Source organism: Zophobas morio, unplaced genomic scaffold, assembly GCF_036711695.1.
Source record: "Zophobas morio isolate AGI-343-1 ecotype UQ-CSIRO unplaced genomic scaffold, CSIRO_AGI_Zmor_V1 ptg000091l, whole genome shotgun sequence".
Lineage (NCBI taxonomy): Eukaryota > Metazoa > Arthropoda > Insecta > Coleoptera > Tenebrionidae > Zophobas > Zophobas morio.
The window spans coordinates 95,708-119,203 of NW_026972196.1; the positions used below are offsets into that span (position 1 = coordinate 95,708).

Sequence of the window (23,496 nt, forward strand, 5' to 3'; positions counted from 1 at the left end):
TCGTTGCACTTTCCGAGCCCGTAGGGTATCTGATTGGCTTAAAAGTACAAGAAAACACTTCAAAAGTGACGTTTCTGAAGAATTTTAACAGTTTTCTTGTATCTACGAACGCCAGAATGCATAAAATTGACCTAAACGTCTCCTTTTCCTATTCTGAGTCGATTCTGCATGCTTTAAGTGTGTTTGGTGGCTCAGAACCATCAAAAAACGTTGAAATATAGTTCAAATTCAATAAAAATCGACAAAAATACAGTTTCTAGCTAAAATTTGATGGTTTCGTTGCAATTTCCGAGCCCGTAGGGTATCTGATTGGCTTAAAAGTACAAGAAAACACTTCAAAAGTGACGTTTCTGAAGAATTTTAACAGTTTTCTTGTATCTACGAACGCCAGAATGCATAAAATTGACCTAAACGTCTCCTTTTCCTATTCTGAGTCGATTCTGCATGCTTTAAGTGTGTTTGGTGGCTCAGAACCATCAAAAAACGTTGAAATATAGTTCAAATTCAATAAAAATCGACAAAAATACAGTTTCTAGCTAAAATTTGATGGTTTCGTTGCACTTTCCGAGCCCGTAGGGTATCTGATTGGCTTAAAAGTACAAGAAAACACTTCAAAAGTGACGTTTCTGAAGAATTTTAACAGTTTTCTTGTATCTACGAACGCCAGAATGCATAAAATTGACCTAAACGTCTCCTTTTCCTATTCTGAGTCGATTCTGCATGCTTTAAGTGTGTTTGGTGGCTCAGAACCATCAAAAAACGTTGAAATATAGTTCAAATTCAATAAAAATCGACAAAAATACAGTTTCTAGCTAAAATTTGATGGTTTCGTTGCACTTTCCGAGCCCGTTGGGTATCTGATTGGCTTAAAAGTACAAGAAAACACTTCAAAAGTGACGTTTCTGAAGAATTTTAACAGTTTTCTTGTATCTACGAACGCCAGAATGCATAAAATTGACCTAAACGTCTCCTTTTCCTATTCTGAGTCGATTCTGCATGCTTTAAGTGTGTTTGGTGGCTCAGAACCATCAAAAAACGTTGAAATATAGTTCAAATTCAATAAAAATCGACAAAAATACAGTTTCTAGCTAAAATTTGATGGTTTCGTTGCACTTTCCGAGCACGTAGGGTATCTGATTGGCTTAAAAGTACAAGAAAACACTTCAAAAGTGACGTTTCTGAAGAATTTTAACAGTTTTCTTGTATCTACGAACGCCAGAATGCATAAAATTGACCTAAACGTCTCCTTTTCCTATTCTGAGTCGATTCTGCATGCTTTAAGTGTGTTTGGTGGCTCAGAACCATAAAAAAACGTTGAAATATAGTTCAAATTCAATAAAAATCGACAAAAATACAGTTTCTAGCTAAAATTTGATGGTTTCGTTGCACTTTCCGAGCCCGTAGGGTATCTGATTGGCTTAAAAGTACAAGAAAACACTTCAAAAGTGACGTTTCTGAAGAATTTTAACAGTTTTCTTGTATCTACGAACGCCAGAATGCATAAAATTGACCTAAACGTCTCCTTTTCCTATTCTGAGTCGATTCTGCATGCTTTAAGTGTGTTTGGTGGCTCAGAACCATCAAAAAACGTTGAAATATAGTTCAAATTCAATAAAAATCGACAAAAATACAGTTTCTAGCTAAAATTTGATGGTTTCGTTGCACTTTCCGAGCCCGTAGGGTATCTGATTGGCTTAAAAGTACAAGAAAACACTTCAAAAGTGACGTTTCTGAAGAATTTTAACAGTTTTCTTGTATCTACGAACGCCAGAATGCATAAAATTGACCTAAACGTCTCCTTTTCCTATTCTGAGTCGATTCTGCATGCTTTAAGTGTGTTTGGTGGCTCAGAACCATCAAAAAACGTTGAAATATAGTTCAAATTCAATAAAAATCGACAAAAATACAGTTTCTAGCTAAAATTTGATGGTTTCGTTGCACTTTCCGAGCCCGTAGGGTATCTGATTGGCTTAAAAGTACAAGAAAACACTTCAAAAGTGACGTTTCTGAAGAATTTTAACAGTTTTCTTGTATCTACGAACGCCAGAATGCATAAAATTGACCTAAACGTCTCCTTTTCCTATTCTGAGTCGATTCTGCATGCTTTAAGTGTGTTTGGTGGCTCAGAACCATCAAAAAACGTTGAAATATAGTTCAAATTCAATAAAAATCGACAAAAATACAGTTTCTAGCTAAAATTTGATGGTTTCGTTGCACTTTCCGAGTCCGTAGGGTAACTGATTGGCTTAAAAGTACAAGAAAACACTTCAAAAGTGACGTTTCTGAAGAATTTTAACAGTTTTCTTGTATCTACGAACGCCAGAATGCATAAAATTGACCTAAACGTCTCCTTTTCCTATTCTGAGTCGATTCTGCATGCTTTAAGTGTGTTTGGTGGCTCAGAACCATCAAAAAACGTTGAAATATAGTTCAAATTCAATAAAAATCGGCAAAAATACAGTTTCTAGCTAAAATTTGATGGTTTCGTTGCACTTTAAGAGCCCGTAGGGTATCTGATTGGCTTAAAAGTACAAGAAAACACTTGAAAAGTGACGTTTCTGAAGAATTTTAACAGTTTTCTTGTATCTACGAACGCCAGAATGCATAAAATTGACCTAAACGTCTCCTTTTCCTATTCTGAGTCGATTCTGCATGCTTTAAGTGTGTTTGGTGGCTCAGAACCATCAAAAAACTTTGAAATATAGTTCAAATTCAATAAAAATCGACAAAAATACAGTTTCTAGCTAAAATTTGATGGTTTCGTTGCACTTTCCGAGCCCGTAGGGTATCTGATTGGCTTAAAAGTACAAGAAAACACTTCAAAAGTGACGTTTCTGAAGAATTTTAACAGTTTTCTTGTATCTACGAACGCCAGAATGCATAAAATTGACCTAAACGTCTCCTTTTCCTATTCTGAGTCGATTCTGCATGCTTTAAGTGTGTTTGGTGGCTCAGAACCATCAAAAAACGTTGAAATATAGTTCAAATTCAATAAAAATCGACAAAAATACAGTTTCTAGCTAAAATTTGATGGTTTCGTTGCACTTTCCGAGCCCGTAGGGTATCTGATTGGCTTAAAAGTACAAGAAAACACTTCAAAAGTGACGTTTCTGAAGAATTTTAACAGTTTTCTTGTATCTACGAACGCCAGAATGCATAAAATTGACCTAAACGTCTCCTCTTCCTATTCTGAGTCGATTCTGCATGCTTTAAGTGTGTTTGGTGGCTCAGAACCATCAAAAAACGTTGAAATATAGTTCAAATTCAATAAAAATCGACAAAAATACAGTTTCTAGCTAAAATTTGATGGTTTCGTTGCACTTTCCGAGCCCGTAGGGTATCTGATTGGCTTAAAAGTACAAGAAAACACTTCAAAAGTGACGTTTCTGAAGAATTTTAACAGTTTTCTTGTATCTACGAACGCCAGAATGCATAAAATTGACCTAAACGTCTCCTTTTCCTATTCTGAGTCGATTCTGCATGCTTTAAGTGTGTTTGGTGGCTCAGAACCATCAAAAAACGTTGAAATATAGTTCAAATTCAATAAAAATCGACAAAAATACAGTTTCTAGCTAAAATTTGATGGTTTCGTTGCACTTTCCGAGCCCGTTGGGTATCTGATTGGCTTAAAAGTACAAGAAAACACTTCAAAAGTGACGTTTCTGAAGAATTTTAACAGTTTTCTTGTATCTACGAACGCCAGAATGCATAAAATTGACCTAAACATCTCCTTTTCCTATTCTGAGTCGATTCTGCATGCTTTAAGTGTGTTTGGTGGCTCAGAACCATCAAAAAACGTTGAAATATAGTTCAAATTCAATAAAAATCGACAAAAATACAGTTTCTAGCTAAAATTTGATGGTTTCGTTGCACTTTCCGAGCCCGTAGGGTATCTGATTGGCTTAAAAGTACAAGAAAACACTTCAAAAGTGACGTTTCTGAAGAATTTTAACAGTTTTCTTGTATCTACTAACGCCAGAATGCATAAAATTGACCTAAACGTCTCCTTTTCCTATTCTGAGTCGATTCTGCATGCTTTAAGTGTGTTTGGTGGCTCAGAACCATCAAAAAACGTTGAAATATAGTTCAAATTCAATAAAAATCGACAAAAATACAGTTTCTAGCTAAAATTTGATGGTTTCGTTGCACTTTCCGAGCCCGTAGGGTATCTGATTGGCTTAAAAGTACAAGAAAACACTTCAAAAGTGACGTTTCTGAAGAATTTTAACAGTTTTCTTGTATCTACGAACGCCATAATGCATAAAATTGACCTAAACGTCTCCTTTTCCTATTCTGAGTCGATTCTGCACTGTTTTACGGTCCCCCTGCGCCGCTTCTACGACGTCATCTCCAGGGTCGCACTGTCTAGGTCCCCTGTGCCGCATCGCCGACGTCGTCATCTCCAGGGTCGCACTCTCTAGGTCCCCTGTGCCGCATCGCCGACGTCGTCATCTCCAGGGTCGCACTGTCCAGGTCCCCTGTGCCGTATCGCCGACGTCGTCATCTCCAGGGTCGCACTCTCTAGGTCCCCTGTGCCGTATCGCCGACGTCGTCATCTCCAGGGTCGCACTCTCTAGGTCCCCTGTGCCGTATCGCCGACGTCGTCATCTCCAGGGTCGCACTGTCCAGGTGCCCTGTGCTACATACATCGCCGCCGTCATCCCCTACGACGCTCTGAGTCCCAGGAGCCGCCACCATCCCCGACGAGAATTGCCACCACTTCGATAACCCATACCCATATTTTGCTTTGTATTGTTTGCTTATTATCAATAAACCGCTGAGCTACCACAATCTGTCGCCCTAACGTGGGGCCTCGAACAAGGAAGGATACCACAAACTGGCGCCCAACTTAGTGGCTCGAAGGAGGCAAAATTCTACAAATCTATCGCCCAACTTAGACTCGAAGAAGGCAAGATTCCACGACAGAAAAGAACGGCATCACTCCCAGTCCGAAGAAGTCCCCGTAACTCCACAATGGCGGCTATACAGATGACACCGGAGCAGTTCCAGCAGCTCTTGGATAGGGTTCAAGTTGTCCCACAACCGCAAGTGGTCAGGAACCGCCACTTTACCCACTGCCAGGCCCGTTTTGATGGAAAGCGCGCTCACGGTGCGGTAACGGAATTTATTACGGCTACGACTTTATACAAGGATATGGAAAATATTACGGACGAAGACGCCATAGCCGGCCTACCCCTACTATTGACTGGAGAAGCCAACCAGTGGTGGAATGGCGTGAAAAATCAAATTCACACATGGAGAGAAGCGACGGAACTCCTACGAGAAGCTTTTGCCCCCAGACGACCTAACCATCGCCTTTTTTTGGACATTTTTAATAATCCCCAGGACGAAAAGACGCCAACCGATAAGTTCATAACCATCCAACGAGAACGACTGGCACAAATGACACGAGACTTGGATGAGGAATGGCAGTTAGACATAATCTACGGTTTGCTGCGATACCATATTCGGGATAAAATCGCCAGGTCCGACTGCAGGTCCTTCGCCGAACTTCTCGATAAGTCCCGAATCGTTGAGGAGAACGAGCGAGAAACAAGAAGACATAGAAACCACGCACCAGAGCCCCCAGCGAACGGCCAAACATCCGGACGGCAAGAATTCCCAAGAAATGACCGAAGACCACGACCCAGGTGCGATTTCTGTAAGAACTTCGGCCACGAAACACAAAATTGCAGGAGAAAAACACAGGATCAGCGACGACCGGCCAATGACCAAGAAACCGTTAGATGTTATGGATGCCAACGTCCCGGCGTCTTCCGCCGGAACTGTCCAAACTGTAACCCACAAACAGGACGGACAAACCTCTGTGCAGCGAGGATAAATTCTAGAGCGCAACCCACCATAGATCGCTCACAAGAAATCCTCCGAGATATGCAGGTACCGCCACTCACCGTACCGATGCAAATCGATGACATCCGGACCTTCTCCGCACCATCACCAGCCCGACATTTTTCCGCGATGGAATACATGGGGGCTGACGCACACTCCGCCATTGGGAATGAGAAATTCCCCGAAATTCTGCGCATCACGTTCTCCTCTTTGCAACTTCCAGCAGAGAAAGGACGGACCTTCCGCAAAGAAAAGAAGTCCCGGCGTAAAGGGCGGAGGAAGATGAGGAAACCCTTTGTGCTAACGACAGATAGCAGCTACGTACGAGGAGTAGCTCCACTCCAGGGGGAGGCCACCAACGAACTCCCTGTAAAATACGGTAGCCGCTTGTTCACGAGCACCGAAAGAAAGTACACCGTCCAGTCGCGAAGACCCGCACACGAGTACCAACCCCGAGATCAAGTACTGGTAGTAACCCATCCACGAATCAACGCTCGAAAAGGAGTCAGCGCCCAAATTGCTCCTAAATACGAGGGCCCTTATTTCATTAGGCGCCCACAAGGACCCACGAGTCATAAGGTATACGACGCACAGCATCCCCAAGCATCCCTAGGTTTCTACCATACTCCGTTTCACGGGAGCACTACACCTACGCCAGCGCCAGTGGCCCCGCTACGAAAACGAGGCCGCCTCAGAAAGCAAGTTCAGGACCATAGTCGGGACGCCTTAATGGTCCTGAGGGGGAGATTGTAGCGGAGCTTTCAAAGCGCTCCGCTAGTACCCTCTCGAGGGCGCTGTCCTCGGCAGCGCCGATATCAACCCCACCAAGCTCACCCCCACTGGAACGCACCCCACCTGAAGTTACTTCATTGTGCAGGTACTCCCACGCATCTCAACCCTGCCTATAAAAGGGCAACTCGGACGCTTTCCAGGCAGATGGAACTCCACCATCTCCACCTTAAGGGCTGCACTGTCTCGGTCCCCTTCTGGTGAGCACCGCACAGATGGAACTCCACCATCTCCACCTTAAGGGCTGCACTGTCTCGGTCCCCTTCTGGTGAGCACCGCACAGATGGAACTCCACCATCTCCACCTTAAGGGCTGCACTGTCTCGGTCCCCTTCTGGTGATCACCAGGGCTGCACTGTGTTACGGTCCCCTGCGCCGCTTCGATATTATTACCAGGGCTGCACTGTGTTACGGTCCCCTGCGCTGCTTCGAGATCTTCACCAGGGCTGCACTGTTTTACGGTCCCCTGCGCCGCTTCGAGATCTTCACCAGGGCTGCACTGTTTTACGGTCCCCCTGCGCCGCTTCTACGACGTCATCTCCAGGGTCGCACTGTCTAGGTCCCCTGTGCCGCATCGCCGACGTCGTCATCTCCAGGGTCGCACTCTCTAGGTCCCCTGTGCCGCATCGCCGACGTCGTCATCTCCAGGGTCGCACTGTCCAGGTCCCCTGTGCCGTATCGCCGACGTCGTCATCTCCAGGGTCGCACTCTCTAGGTCCCCTGTGCCGTATCGCCGACGTCGTCATCTCCAGGGTCGCACTCTCTAGGTCCCCTGTGCCGTATCGCCGACGTCGTCATCTCCAGGGTCGCACTGTCCAGGTGCCCTGTGCTACATACATCGCCGCCGTCATCCCCTACGACGCTCTGAGTCCCAGGAGCCGCCACCATCCCCGACGAGAATTGCCACCACTTCGATAACCCATACCCATATTTTGCTTTGTATTGTTTGCTTATTATCAATAAACCGCTGAGCTACCACAAACTATATTTCAACGTTTTTTGATGGTTCTGAGCCACCAAACACACTTAAAGCATGCAGAATCGACTCAGAATAGGAAAAGGAGACGTTTAGGTCAATTTTATGCATTCTGGCGTTCGTAGATACAAGAAAACTGTTAAAATTCTTCAGAAACGTCACTTTTGAAGTGTTTTCTTGTACTTTTAAGCCAATCAGATACCCTACGGGCTCGGAAAGTGCAACGAAACCATCAAATTTTAGCTAGAAACTGTATTTTTGTCGATTTTTATTGAATTTGAACTATATTTCAACGTTTTTTGATGGTTCTGAGCCACCAAACACACTTAAAGCATGCAGAATCGACTCAGAATAGGAAAAGGAGACGTTTAGGTCAATTTTATGCATTCTGGCGTTCGTAGATACAAGAAAACTGTTAAAATTCTTCAGAAACGTCACTTTTGAAGTGTTTTCTTGTACTTTTAAGCCAATCAGATACCCTACGGGCTCGGAAAGTGCAACGAAACCATCAAATTTTAGCTAGAAACTGTATTTTTGTCGATTTTTATTGAATTTGAACTATATTTCAACGTTTTTTGATGGTTCTGAGCCACCAAACACACTTAAAGCATGCAGAATCGACTCAGAATAGGAAAAGGAGACGTTTAGGTCAATTTTATGCATTCTGGCGTTCGTAGATACAAGAAAACTGTTAAAATTCTTCAGAAACGTCACTTTTGAAGTGTTTTCTTGTACTTTTAAGCCAATCAGATACCCTACGGGCTCGGAAAGTGCAACGAAACCATCAAATTTTAGCTAGAAACTGTATTTTTGTCGATTTTTATTGAATTTGAACTATATTTCAACGTTTTTTGATGGTTCTGAGCCACCAAACACACTTAAAGCATGCAGAATCGACTCAGAATAGGAAAAGGAGACGTTTAGGTCAATTTTATGCATTCTGGCGTTCGTAGATACAAGAAAACTGTTAAAATTCTTCAGAAACGTCACTTTTGAAGTGTTTTCTTGTACTTTTAAGCCAATCAGATACCCTACGGGCTCGGAAAGTGCAACGAAACCATCAAATTTTAGCTAGAAACTGTATTTTTGTCGATTTTTATTGAATTTGAACTATATTTCAACGTTTTTTGATGGTTCTGAGCCACCAAACACACTTAAAGCATGCAGAATCGACTCAGAATAGGAAAAGGAGACGTTTAGGTCAATTTTATGCATTCTGGCGTTCGTAGATACAAGAAAACTGTTAAAATTCTTCAGAAACGTCACTTTTGAAGCGTTTTCTTGTACTTTTAAGCCAATCAGATACCCTACGGGCTCGGAAAGTGCAACGAAACCATCAAATTTTAGCTAGAAACTGTATTTTTGTCGATTTTTATTGAATTTGAACTATATTTCAACGTTTTTTGATGGTTCTGAGCCACCAAACACACTTAAAGCATGCAGAATCGACTCAGAATAGGAAAAGGAGACGTTTAGGTCAATTTTATGCATTCTGGCGTTCGTAGATACAAGAAAACTGTTAAAATTCTTCAGAAACGTCACTTTTGAAGTGTTTTCTTGTACTTTTAAGCCAATCAGATACCCTACGGGCTCGGAAAGTGCAACGAAACCATCAAATTTTAGCTAGAAACTGTATTTTTGTCGATTTTTATTGAATTTGAACTATATTTCAACGTTTTTTGATGGTTCTTAGCCACCAAACACACTTAAAGCATGCAGAATCGACTCAGAATAGGAAAAGGAGACCTTTAGGTCAATTTTATGCATTCTGGCGTTCGTAGATCCAAGAAAACTGTTAAAATTCTTCAGAAACGTCACTTTTGAAGTGTTTTCTTGTACTTTTAAGCCAATCAGATACCCTACGGGCTCGGAAAGTGCAACGAAACCATAAAATTTTAGCTAGAAACTGTATTTTTGTCGATTTTTATTGAATTTGAACTATATTTCAACGTTTTTTGATGGTTCTGAGCCACCAAACACACTTAAAGCATGCAGAATCGACTCAGAATAGGAAAAGGAGACGTTTAGGTCAATTTTATGCATTCTGGCGTTCGTAGATACAAGAAAACTGTTAAAATTCTTCAGAAACGTCACTTTTGAAGTGTTTTCTTGTACTTTTAAGCCAATCAGATACCCTACGGGCTCGGAAAGTGCAACGAAACCATCAAATTTTAGCTAGAAACTGTATTTTTGTCGATTTTTATTGAATTTGAACTATATTTCAACGTTTTTTGATGGTTCTGAGCCACCAAACACACTTAAAGCATGCAGAATCGACTCAGAATAGGAAAAGGAGACGTTTAGGTCAATTTTATGCATTCTGGCGTTCGTAGATACAAGAAAACTGTTAAAATTCTTCAGAAACGTCACTTTTGAAGTGTTTTCTTGTACTTTTAAGCCAATCAGATACCCTACGGGCTCGGAAAGTGCAACGAAACCATCAAATTTTAGCTAGAAACTGTATTTTTGTCGATTTTTATTGAATTTGAGTAGTTATATAGTGGGGCTGCTGGCTCAGGTCAAATGAGGTCAACCCGAGCTAGGAGCCCCACAACTTTTGATCGAGCGGTCATTGATCTTTTTGGTCGACAACTGACCTGGGCGTTCATTGACTCTTTGTGGCTGCAGGTGGCTGACATGTGCGTTGACCTTGCTTTTGCTCGGTCAAGCTGACGCAGCGATCCCCTTCCTATCTCGAGCAGGCTCGAGTAATACCCCACCATCTCTTTTGCGGTTATATAAACGTCGATTTACTTGTCAGTGATTTATTTAGTATTGTGCCTTCAATTGTTGAACAGATTGTAAATTTAAAATGTCGTCTTTTATTTCTGGTTTGAATAAAGAATCACAATTACAAGCTTTTGTGAGTGCAAAAACTTTAGAAGAAAACAAAAAGTTTTTAATTAAAAGTTTTAGTAAAAATCCTACAAAATACGGGGACAAAATATTTGTGCAACTGGAAGATTGCAGGACAATACTACCCGAGCGCTTTACTGAAAAATTCGACGATTCAGTAATCGACGATCTGAACAGAAAAATTGCCAACGGCTGGAAGTTGCATTTCGTCAACAAAGGACCGATCGGTCAAACAGTCAATATAGAATTCATTGAAGGATGAAGATAATGAAAAATAAGAAATATAATCTAAATATCGTTAAAACTTTGCATCGGAGATTAGATTTACATTTGGAACGTATTCGTTCCATAAAAGAAGCAATTAAGTTGTATGAAATAAGAAAAGGACTTAATAATCTTAAGCTGTAGAATTAATGATTTTAATAAATTATAATTAATCACTTACTGTGTTTTATTTCACCATCCTCGTACAAAATATTATTTTATGGTGAATCGTCATGAATAAAAGACGTGTGTGCTTCGATAATATACCTGTTATTTTCTTAATAAATGATAAAGAAAACCGAATTAATACTTGGTTATATGATGTTAGAAGATTTCAAATGAATGTGGAACGTTTCGAAATACAAATAAAACCGTTAATCGAAAAAATGATGGAGAAGAAGCGAAAATTTAGAGAAACAATCGAAAAGTTAGATTCACAATTGAAAATTATTCAACAAAGAAAATCAGTTAAATAACTTCTTCGAAAATTGGAATAATTCAAATTATATTATTATATTGTAATAAATATTGTTTATTTCGTTTGGTGTGTTATTTTCACCAGTCCCATATAAAATTATTTAATTGCGATTAACCGTCACGAATAAAAGCCGTGTTTCTTCCGACAAAATTCCGTTTAAAATGGTCACTTAGGTTATTCATAACAGACAAAAAAATTATTTGTTTTGGGTCGAAAATAGGCCCAGACTACATAAACTTTTACCCAAACGACAAATAATAAACCGAACCACGCCCGTAATAATTTAAAATAAAATTTCAGCTGTCCGAAGCAAGTTTCTGTTGATTTAAGCTTATTTGCACTCGGAATCTTGTACATTACAAATAATTACGGATCAATCTAACGTAAAAATAATGATGCGAAACACGTCCGTAATTATTAGAATAAAATATCAAATGTCGGAAGGCGAGAGTGTGTTGTTTAAAATTAAAAAATGTCACTTACATCGTCGAAAACAGACAGTAAAATTATCCGTTCTTTCTCGAAAACATGCATACACACACATATCACAAAAACCACCATTTAGTGTCCACAACAAAGCAAGAAAACCACTTATTTTCCGATATAATTACGAATATTTTCACCTTAAAATTTGTAAACCGAAACGCGTCGTCGTCCGTCATTATAACAATATTCTTTCGCATCAGCAGATTCCTTCGGAACCACACGTTATTTTCTCATTAGACAGGGACGTATTCGGAAATATTTAAAAATAAGGAATTATCGCTTCAGGGTGCCATACAGCAGAAAGTTTGTTCACAAAAAAAGAAAAACGCATCTCTATAAACTAATGACACAATTTGTGTAAAAATAAATGAGGGTAAGGGGTGTAATAATTGTTTAAATATAAAAAAAATGTTTAACTCGAAAACGGTAAGAGATAGGAGGTTCGTGCAAAGAACAAAAAAGTTTCTAAAATACGAAACACATGCACCTATCTTGACGGTTTTTAGTTTGAGTTTAGCATTTCGGAGAAAAGGGCAAAAGTTTGTGGTGACCAAACGGAATTAGTTAAAAATTTGTTTTTTGTGTCAAATTATTTTCGGATGAATAATCGATAGGTCCATATAATTAAATATGTGAAAATTTGAGTTTGGGGCGCAACAATTTTTGTCAAAAAAGGTTGTCAAAATTCGAAAAAAAGTTTTCCTTGAGCAGTAGGAAAGTAAATTAGAAGTTTTGGTGAAAAAAAAAATTTAAAAAATTCAAAGAATCCAAAGAAAAATTAAAACAAAAAAAATCTCAAAAAAAAAATCCAAATTTAGAAAAGTTTGTTTTTTCACAAAAACAAATGCATATTCATGAAGTACTATCTAATCGTGTGTAAAAATGATCATGACTCATAGGTGTATCTACCGTTTAAATAGAAAAAATTTTTGTTACTCGAAAATGGTAAGAGATAGGAGGTTCGTGTATAGGGCAGAAAAGATTGACAAAAACAAATAATATCGACAGCCGTCAACGGTTTTTCGCTAACTTTTGATATGACTGTGAAAAGGGCAAAAGTTTGTGGCGCCCAAACGGTAAAACTTAAAAAATAGATTTTTGTACCAAAATATTTCCGAATGAACGGTCTATAGGTCTACGTAGCAAAAAAAGTATTTTCATCTACCGTTTAGTAGTAATAACGAAAAAACCTTATAGCTCCTAAGGGGTAAGAGGTAGCATGTCGGTACAAGGGAACGGAAAAAAGCTAAAAAAATTAAGACACACGTTGAGCAAAAAAAATTTCGAAAAAAGTTGAAATTGAGGGAGAAAAGGGCAAAAGTTTCTAGTGCCCAAACGGTAAGAGATACGGTATCGGTTGTATACATCAAAACCTTCTTATGGAACGAACGGATAAGTTTGCTCAAAAAAATCGATTCTGTCCACGTCAACCTTGATACAGGAGCCATTTTTAGTTTTTTCAAGGTCGCTACGTAAAAATTTTTTCAGGTCGAAAAAAAGACCATCGAAAAAGGATTCGAATAAGCCCAACATGCAACACTTAAAAAAAAAAAAAAAAAAAAAAGCGAAATAGGTTATTGTCTTTATATTTATTGTCACATGACTACTACCATCACAACTAAGTACACTAAGACATTAAAGAAAAAATTTCAAGTTTCAAAAACCAACAAAAAAACATCAAAAACCATCAAAAAGCACTATTAAAAAAAGAGATATATGTATATATTTGCTGCTTCCACTACTTCTATCACTACAACAATTTGCTACCACTACAACAATTTGCTACCACTACAACACTAAACACTACTATATATACTATACCCTATACACTATACACTATACACTATATACACTATTCACTGTACAAAATTAATCCTATTTAATAAGTTTTTTACTTCTTCAGCACTGCTTTCACAATTTTTCAAGTTTTTGTTGAGATCATAGAGTTCTTTTTTGGCTTCCGCAAGAAGTCTTTGATAATCACACACTTTTTTCTCATATTGTTTGACGTTTTTTTCACACCTCGTCTTTTTTTTCAGGAGGTCGAACCTTTTCTTTTTATGGGTTCGTTCGGCCTCCCGACACTTCGAACGGAAAGACGCCAGAAGTTCCGGTGCCGTGGATGGCGACTGGAACTCATCCTCGCTGTCCACAGTTCGAGGTGTCGGGGGTGGTGTCCGGCGGATCGGTTGCCCTTCCTCCTCTTCCTGCTGTTGCTGCTGATGGTGCACTGATGGGGAGCGTACATCAGCATCAGGAACAGGAAGAGTTGCATTCGTCTCTTGTTGTTGTTGTTGCTGTTGCTCCTCAGGGGTTGCCTGCATGTTCTCACACAACGCCCTCAATAACTTCATGTTCTTTCCACCATTTTCCTCATCGCCATCGAACATAGATGGCGTCAAGTCGATATCGAGAGGAGACGGCTGCTGGTAGGAACATGAGGGCTGTGGAGAACTGGGCTCTGGAGATCTTAATCGACTCATCTCCTCCTCCGAGAGCTCAGAGATAAGTCTCATAGGGGGTGGTGGTGATGATGGACGGCAATTATTATTATTGGGTGGCTACAAAATATATAAACATTACTTAGTTATTATTAAAAAGAGAAAAAGCAATCGCAATAATAATGCAAATATATAATAGATAAAAATAAAAAAAAAACCTACCTGAATGACGATATTTTCCAGAATATTAATTTTTGGTTTTTTTAAACCCAGGGAAAATTTCATTTTTATTGCAGGGACACTGTACACACACACACACAGAGAGAGAATAAAAATAACTAATGACAATTATAAGTAACTACTCTAAATATATAGGAAAAATAATGCAGAATATACAAAAAAATAAACAATGTAGAGGGGTTAAATGCCGAATCAGCAGTTTTTCATGTCCATATATGGACATTTTAAAGATTGATCCAAATCAGAGAAATGCAATTCAGCAATTTTTGAAGACGTGCTTTTCTCGGAAATTAAGAGTTCAAGGTTATGAAAAAACCTATTTCTGTGAGAAATGCAATTCGGCAATTCCATAAACACGTGCTCTTCACGGAACTTAAGAGTTCAAGGTCATGAAAAAACTATTTCCGTGAGAACTGCAATTCAGCAATCCAAGCCTCACTGTGATGAAGCACATGTATATAAGACGTATTGGTGTTCTATAAATTTATCAGTTCAGTTCACACATCAGATATGTTTCCACTGAAAGAGAGTCTTTTGGTTTCTCGCGATCTTGATATAGATTCATTGAATGAAGAGAAACGTTGTATCATTCAAGCAATTGAAAGTTTGTTACGACAAAAATTTCCATTGTGCAGAAAATTCATGGCTGGTGGATGTGCCGCATTTCTATTGAACCGAACCTCTTCATATACGGACATTGATATTTATATAGAAAAAAATGAAAATATAGAAGAATGGGCTAAGGATAACTGCCAAGCTAACCGAATCTCTATTTACGTTTATCAATCCAAATGGCCTTGCTGTTATTTGAATTTTGAAGGTTTTCTATTTAACCTTATTTTTATTGAACCTCGTCCTCAAATTTCCTTGGAAGCCAGAATACTAAGAATTCTCAAATCTTTCGATTTAACGATATGCAAAGTGGCAATGTATTTTTCAAGTGGAGTAAATCCAGTACTTGTTGAATGGAAATTAACAGATGTGAATTTCGACAATGTTGAAAAAAAAGATCGCATCACCAAATATAAGAAAAGAATTGCGAAAAAGGAAGTACGATTTGAACCAAACAATTTAGCTATGTCAGCATATACTGTAGTGGTAGATCACGATGATTCCTGTGTTGCTGCTAATAATTTGAAAAATATTAAATAATTTATTGTTGTGTTAAATCGTAGTGCTGATGCTGTTAGAAAAAAAAAAAATTATAGAATATATGTGAAATAAAACTAATAAATGTAAATAATTGTTTTATTGAATCCGTACATTCATACATTTTCAAACATTTGTTGGATTATTGGGTTTGCTACAATGAGTGAAACATATTAACACTAAATAAAGTAACACACAAAATATAATTACAAAAATAATTGCTCCTGCAGAAGTAAATATCCAGATCCAGGGTTATGCCAAACAATATTGTGTAGCATTTTCACCGCTACAACTTTTGTATCCACTATAATCGTTAATAGTGGTGATATTTGGTGACTTGCATCGGCTTCTGTTTTTGAAGACAAATTCTAGTTGATACTGCAGTTGGCTGGAAACGGATACATTTTTTGAATAAAACATAACTAACTGATCATGTCCATCTTTAATTTCTATCATTTTTCTACAAGTACATTCTTTATTTCTAACCAGAGTTTGTAAATGTACATCTGTAACATTGCTATCAGTGAATAAATACAAATCTTTCTGTATTAAAATGGTCGATAAAATAAGTGTGCAGTTTAAGCCTAACATTGTTTGGATAGAATGAGTACTTTGTTGTTGCGAAGTAACCTATATATGTATTCAACAGCACCACCACCACCACCACCACAATTAGCACTAACGGCTCGCCAAATCCCAGCATGCTACTATTACGGTCATTATCGAGAATATGAGAAAAAGTGAAGCAGACCACACATGATCGTTTCTTAAACAAAAATCAAAGATTTCCTTTGAATTGTTACTACTGTTAATATTTTCGATTATTAACCATTGAGAAAATTGTCGATTTCCTTGTTCTGTTTTTATCTTGTAAGCCAAATAATTTTGCGTTGTGATATTTTTCGCATAGAAGAGATGATAACTGGTTTCGATTATATTGATCGGAGTCATTTTTTCCCAACATTCCTTTTCATACGTCTGAATATACAGAAGAGTTATGTTTGGCGTGGTATAGATATATAAGTTGTTTTCAACAAGCGCACTTAATAGTACCATCACGTTGATAGGCAGAAACATTTTAGACTAGTTATGTTCTTGTATACACACACTCGAATAGCAAGCTTGTAGAGGTGGTAAGTCATGGTAGGGTGGTAGCGATAAACGGACCGAAACAAATTACTATAATTATTTTATTATTTTCTTCTAAAAACTGACTTATAATTATTGATTGCCGTTCTGTCCAGAAGCAGCTCCCTACTCATGGAGGGGACGTACGTTTGACTAATTTCATTATCCCAGTTGTCTGGGCATTCTATTATTGGCGGTGGTGGTGGCGCTCGTGGTGGTGGTGATGGTGGCGTATGGGATGCTCTGGAAGCAGCCTCACGAAGACATCTCTCCCGCTCCCAGGCCTCACGATGACAATTAAAAATATGGCGCTTCAATCGGCTCTCAAGAAGCCTATGGCTTCTGTCAAACGGGCATATGACAAATTGCTCTAAATAAAAAAAAAAAGAAAAAACAATTAGGATTTTTATTTAATAGTAATAAAGACAAGCTTACCCATTTTGTTGTTTATATATATTTTTCTTAAGTGTTGAGGACTGACTGTGATCTTCAATTTGTTGAGGACTGTTATAACTCTTGCGGGTGATCTCCCATTTATACACATTATCAATCCCCACTCTTGCTATTTTCCTCCACTTTTACTACAGATTACATTTTCTTAATTACGCTGAAGTTGATAATTTAGTTGTTTTTCTGAGCTTGCAAAAATACGCGTCTCATTTTTCGCTGATTTTTATTAAATTTGTTGAGTTGTGAGTTACAATCGGAAATTTCGTTCACATATAAATAAGAAGGTATTCCACAGAAAAATAAAGAAAAATAATAGTGCTCTTCTTTCTACTGTGATAAACAAGTTCGACAGCAAAAAAAAAAAAAGAAATGCATCCGCAGGAAACAGTGACGGCTATATGTAAAGGCTCGCTTAAGCTAATTCATGAATATATTAGTAAAATCAAAACAATCGAAGAAATTAAAAATTTTTTAGTATATATAAATACCAGCATTAGAATAATTAGAAAAGCACTTAGATGTAAAATACATCGAGAAAATATTTTAGAAAATGCTAATTCCTTAGAAACAAGTCTAGCTTATTTAAAATTTTACCGCTTCAAGCTTTTAAATAAAAAAAAACAATTGTCTCTAAAAATTGGAGAAGGTTATTTTAAAAGAGACAAATTTAAACCTACGGCAAACGTAACCTGGCAAGACATAGAATCTTGTTTTGAACAAAGAATTCGTACAGGATTTATAATTAATCATCACATTAAAGATCCTCTTCAGTTTTTTCGACAATCTTTTAAATGTTTTATGTTTAGAATTAGAAAAGAGCTAAAAAACACGATGCTAAAAGTAAATGTAATTTTTTCGGCAAATTTTATTAAACCGCACTCTGGTGAAACAGACGTTAAAACATTCTCCACAAAAAATCAGCACATTGATGCATATACAGATTTAAAGCAATGGTACGAAGAGAACGTTGTTGATAAGATAATGAAGAAATTAGAAGAATTTGCGGAAAAGGACTCCGGTTGGGCGTTGTATGAGATTTTAGGATTGAAAATTAACATAAATAAATATGATCCAATCAAATTTGGTTACTCAACTTTCGTGTCCACACCAGCTTGCATTAAAAAAAAACATGCAATAATTAATGTTCAAAATGATGATGAATATTGTTTTCTATGGGCAATAGTTTCAGCTTTATTCCCTACCGATAAAAATTCACATCGAAAATCGTCGTATCCACACTTCAAAAATGTGTTGAAATATGATAATTTAGACTTTCCAATCACAATTAAAGACATTCAAAAATTTGAAGAACTCAACAATCTTGCAATTAATTTGTACTGCATCGAGGAGAAAAAAGTTTTACCTTGTCGTTTAAGCACAAGGTTTTTAAATTCTAATAAAGTAATTAATTTGCTTATGCTACCTGCTGAAACACAAATACAAAATACAAAAAACGACAATGATCACTTTGAAGATCGTCAATTGCTCTATCATTTTGTGTGGATCAAAAATTTGTCAGCTCTTTTAGCTAAGCAACTTTCCCTCCATAAATGTAAATTTTATATATGCGAAAGATGTTTAAATCATTTCACTACAGAGGAGTTACTCCAAAAACATAAAACTACATGTCAGAGTATTAATAAATATTCCATAAGATTGCCATCAGAAAACGAAAATTATTTGTATTTTCAAAATTATAGATATCAAGAGAAAGTACCTTTTACTATATACGCAGATCTCGAGAGTATTCTTCTTGATTATTCAAAAGACCACATGTCCACTACTTGTAAAACCAATCCTTATCAAAAACATGTTGCATACAGTGTTGCATACTATTTTCACTGTTCATATGATAATTCTCTTTCCAGATTTCGTTTGTATCGAGGTAAAGATTGCATCCAATGGTTTGTTCAAGAGTTAAATCAATTGTCTCATTTTTGTAACAACAAATTTCAAAACATTATATCTATGGAAAAATTAACTACACAAGAACGTGAGCAGTTTGAATCCTCACAAATATGTCATATATGTAAAAAAACATTTTCAGAAAATAACGTTAAAGTGCGCGATCATAATCACTTAACTGGAATGTATAGGGGCGCTGCACATCAGAATTGTAATTTAAATTATAAAGATATTTGTGTTATACCTGTGGTGTTTCATAATATGAGTGGATATGACGCACATTTTTTTATTAAAGAACTTTCAAATTCAATAAAAGGTGACATTAAATTGCTTCCCATCAATAAAGAAAGATATATTTCATTTACTAAATTTGTCGATGATACAAAAGTTAGTTTACGATTTATTGATTCTTTCAGATTTATGCCCTACAGTTTAGACAAGCTTTCTTCCAATTTAGATAATTCACAAAAAATTATTACTCAGACAAATTGTAATAATATGGAAGAATTTTATTTGTTAAACAGAAAAGGAGTGTTCCCTTATGATTATATAAATTCCTGGGAGAAACTCCTTGAAACAAAACTTCCCGAAAAAAAGGATTTTTATAGCCGCTTATACGAACAAGATATTAAAGATGAAGATTATTCTCACGCTATCAAAGTTTGGAATACTTTCAATATTCGTACATTAGGAGAATATTCCGATTTATATTTAAAAACAGATGTGCTTCTTCTAGCCGACGTATTCGAAGCATTTCGAACTACGTGTTTAAATACTTATCAACTTGATCCCTTACATTATTATACTGCACCAGGCTTAACATTTGATGCCATGTTAAAAACGACAAAAATTAAACTAGAACTCTTAACGGATATAGATAAAGTCCTTTTTGTCGAGAGAGGTATTAGAGGTGGAGTTTCCCAGTGTTCTAATAGATACGGTAAAGCCAATAATAAGTACATGAATAAAGACGAATATGATCCTTCACAAGATAGTACCTATTTAATGTATTTTGATGTTAATAACCTTTACGGAGCGGCAATGTCTCAATGTTTACCGTATGGGAAATTTGAATTTGTAGAAAATTTCAATATTTCAGATATCTTAGATACTTCTGATAATTCCACAACTGGTTATATTATTGAATGCGATTTGGATTATCCAGTAGATTTGCATGAAATACATAGCGATTTACCTTTAGCTCCAGAGCACATGATACCTCCCATTTCAAGGTCTAAACTTAAAAAGTTGTTATTGACTTTATATCCTAAGAAAAATTATGTTATACATTATAGGAATTTAAAAATGTATATAAAATTTGGTATGAAAATAAAATGTGTACATCGTGTTCTTAAATTCGAACAGTCTGCGTGGTTAAAGGAATATATAGACTTAAATACAAGGCTTAGACAGCAAGCGAAGAACGATTTTGAAAAAGATTTTTTTAAATTAATGATTAACGCTATTTATGGTAAATGCATGGAAAATGTTCGAAAACATAGGGATATTCGATTGGTCAGTAAATGGGAGGGACGATGGGGAGTTCGTTCTCTTATTTCTAAACCAAATTTTCACAGTTCCGTTGTATTTGATGATGATTCAGCTATCATCGAAATGAGTAAATTAGAGGTGTTTTTAAATAAACCAATTTATGTCGGTTTTTGTATTTTAGATATTTCTAAAACTTTTCTCTATGAATTCCACTATGGTTATATTAAGGAAACATTTAACAATAATGCAAAGTTGCTTTACACCGACACTGACAGTCTAATTTACGAATTTCATGTAGGTGATATATACGAATATATTAAGAAAGATTCTCATCGGTTTGATACTTCAGACTATGATTTGTATAATGTTTATGGTATAGAACAAAAAAATAAAAAAGTGCCAGGTTTGATGAAAGATGAAAATAACGGTAAGATTATGTTAGAATTTGTGGGTCTCAGATCGAAAATGTATGCATATAGAGTTGCAAAGGATGATTTTAATAAAAAGGTAGTTAAGAAATCCAAAGGTAGTACGAAAGCTTCACTTAAAACAATAACATTCGAAAATTATAAAGAATGCTTATTTAATAGCCGAAATTACGAAAAGTCCCAAAATCTCATCAAATCAAAACATCATATTGTTTACACAATAAAACAGGAGAAAATAGTTCTCAGCCATAATGATGATAAGAGAATTGTTGCAAGATTTGCAACGGATACGCGACCTTGGGGATATCATATTTCGCCACCAGAAATGTGAAGAGTGGGGAATTATAATATAAAAGCAGTTTAAGTTAGCTGATGATTTATTCGATGTTGGTGATTTCACATTACTACAATGTCTGACTTGAGACAATTTGTTGATTTGCAAGCATTTTGTGCATCCGAAAATGTGTATAAAATTTATGTTCGCGCCGCTGCGAATGATAGGACAAAATTAAATTTGTTCCTTTACATTATTGAAAAAGCAGAATTTATTGTACCGGATGAAGTATTTAAATGGATTGCTGAAAATGAAGTTGGTTTTTTTACTCTTGACATATGTGTACTCCTACAAAAGAAACAATCTCTTGACAGTTATATTGATGCATTTCTAAATATATGTGAAAGAGACAACATTGAAAATTTAAATTATGCTTCTTTGGAGTTTTTAATGACCACCAACTACCTTGATAATTCACTAGTTTATAAATCTTTTATTTATAAATTATTAAGTGATCATCGCTGGCAGAATCTGGGGGATATCTTCTATCCTGTTGAAAATATCCAGAAAAATTACCGACGGATCGAGCAATGTGTTGACGAATTTATGTGTCGAGCTGCATATTTGGCAAATCACAAAGCACTCACTACATTCTTTGAGGCTCTAACGATAATCAATTACGATTCCTTCACATTTAAGCCCTCTGAAAATCAGGAGCACAAAAGAATTTTCACCTGGCTCAAAAAGAACATTGTCAAAGGTGAAGCTAATCCTGAATTACCATTAGGATGGACCGAAGGACCAGATGCAGCAAGATGGCCCTCAATTAAATTAGATGATTATAAGAAAACTTTAGATGTAATTTTTGGTTGTCATAAATAAAATACACAAAAATGGTTGTATATGTAGTTTTATTTACCCCTCAAACATAATACATTAATTTTAAATACAGTAACATATTAAATTATTCACAACACTCTGACGACATCTTGTGCAGGAATGTATTTTACCATTCGGTCGTGAAGAATAAGACAGTAGGCTGTGGTGTCTGCTGGAATACCTGAGGTCGTTTCAAACCACAAAGTAATTGTAACGGGGCCTCTCTTCAAAGCTTCCGTTTGTTTAGAACAGTCGATTACTACTATGGGTGTCTTTTCTTTAAATTCATCCTTATCGAATAATGGCTCGCTAGTTTTGGATAAGAACGATGTCTGGAACTCTTTAAACATATCATAGAGAATTGCATAACGATTATTTGTGAAATCAACATTCAAGTTGTCGTAGGGATACATGGTATCGTTAAGATACAATTTTACATCTCTCAGATTACAATGATCAAATTGACTGTAGTTTTTCTTCAATTGATTTTTTCTTCCCTGTTGCAATGCAAAAAGTATGTACTGAGGTTTTTCTAAGGAAGTTTTAATAGTCCAAGTATTAGTTATCGATTGAACTGGTGGCGCAAATTCATGTAATTCTTTACTTCTAAACATAATATCCAATTCCCTGTTGCTCCTTACAATATCGATCAAGGCGATCCTTTCGGCATCGGACACGGACAAGTGATGCATTTTCCAGCATATTTTACTAAGTTCTACTTTAATTTTGTATTTATCATTTGAAGAAATTAAAGCATTTACATCGGTATTAGAACGAACTAAAACAAGCTCTTGTCTTACATTCAAAATAGCCTTTTTGAAATCTTCGCAAAAGCCAAAAATTATTTTTAATGGAATCGAAACTTCAAAAGTTCCATTTTCTTTAATTATATTCGAATCTTTTTTAGGAAACCATCCAGCATTCTCCAGAGCTACGCTTTCATTACTGTTATACGTTACATATCCTTTCATGGTGGACGCTAACCCTGGGTTTCTAATACTATCCACAACGACTCCAGCAATTTCATATCTTATTTGATTAAACAACAAAAGAACGCCATTATTTACAAATTTGATTTCTGGTTTCTGTACAATTTCGTCGATTTCATTTTTCACAATAATCTTACCCTCTATATGCAATGTACTCAAATGAGGAAAAGTGTATAAATCTTGATGTTCAATAGGAATTCTTATTTCATCATCATAGTTATATGAACTGTTAGAATAAGGCAAGTGTGTATGTCTTTCTCCATAATAAATTGAATGATCATATGCAGCTTTTTCGTTTACGTTTAATATTTCAAAATTCATTGCTGTTTTTTATACTGGATCAAAATATTATTTCAAAACCGTTAATCCTAGAGATTCAAGAAATCTACGATTCCCTAATGTTAAACGTTTGATCCTTGTAGAA

The 23,496-nt window shown here is 36.7% G+C and overlaps 2 protein-coding genes across 2 annotated transcripts; one reads left to right on the top strand and one right to left on the bottom strand.

Moving 5' to 3' along the window:
• Window positions 1–16,704: 16,704 nt before the first annotated feature.
• Window positions 16,705–17,701, bottom strand: LOC135144274 (uncharacterized). The gene is made up of 2 exons (XM_064076254.1): window positions 17,092–17,701; window positions 16,705–17,026 (listed from the first exon to the last, which is right to left on the bottom strand). Exons 1-2 carry the CDS (start codon window positions 17,198–17,200, stop codon window positions 16,722–16,724), a joined length of 414 nt encoding a protein of 137 aa, XP_063932324.1. The 5' UTR covers window positions 17,201–17,701; the 3' UTR covers window positions 16,705–16,721.
• A 1,808-nt stretch (window positions 17,702–19,509) lies between these two features.
• On the top strand, window positions 19,510–21,261 carry LOC135144273 (uncharacterized). The gene has a single exon (XM_064076253.1). The coding sequence runs from the start codon at window positions 19,510–19,512 to the stop codon at window positions 21,259–21,261; it is 1,752 nt and encodes a 583-aa protein (XP_063932323.1).
• Window positions 21,262–23,496: the final 2,235 nt, after the last annotated feature.

What these genes read in the sequence shown, in the direction of transcription:
- LOC135144274 (XM_064076254.1), bottom strand. Translation starts at nt 17,200, where the DNA reads ATGTGTATAAATGGGAGATCACCCGCAAGAGTTATAACAGTCCTCAAC. An exon ending in ATATATAAACAACAAAATGG is followed by an intron (nt 17,027 to 17,091) that starts GTAAGCTTGTCT and finishes TTTTTTATTTAG; the next exon opens with AGCAATTTGTCATATGCCCG.
- LOC135144273 (XM_064076253.1), top strand. Translation starts at nt 19,510, where the DNA reads ATGGAAGAATTTTATTTGTTAAACAGAAAAGGAGTGTTCCCTTATGAT.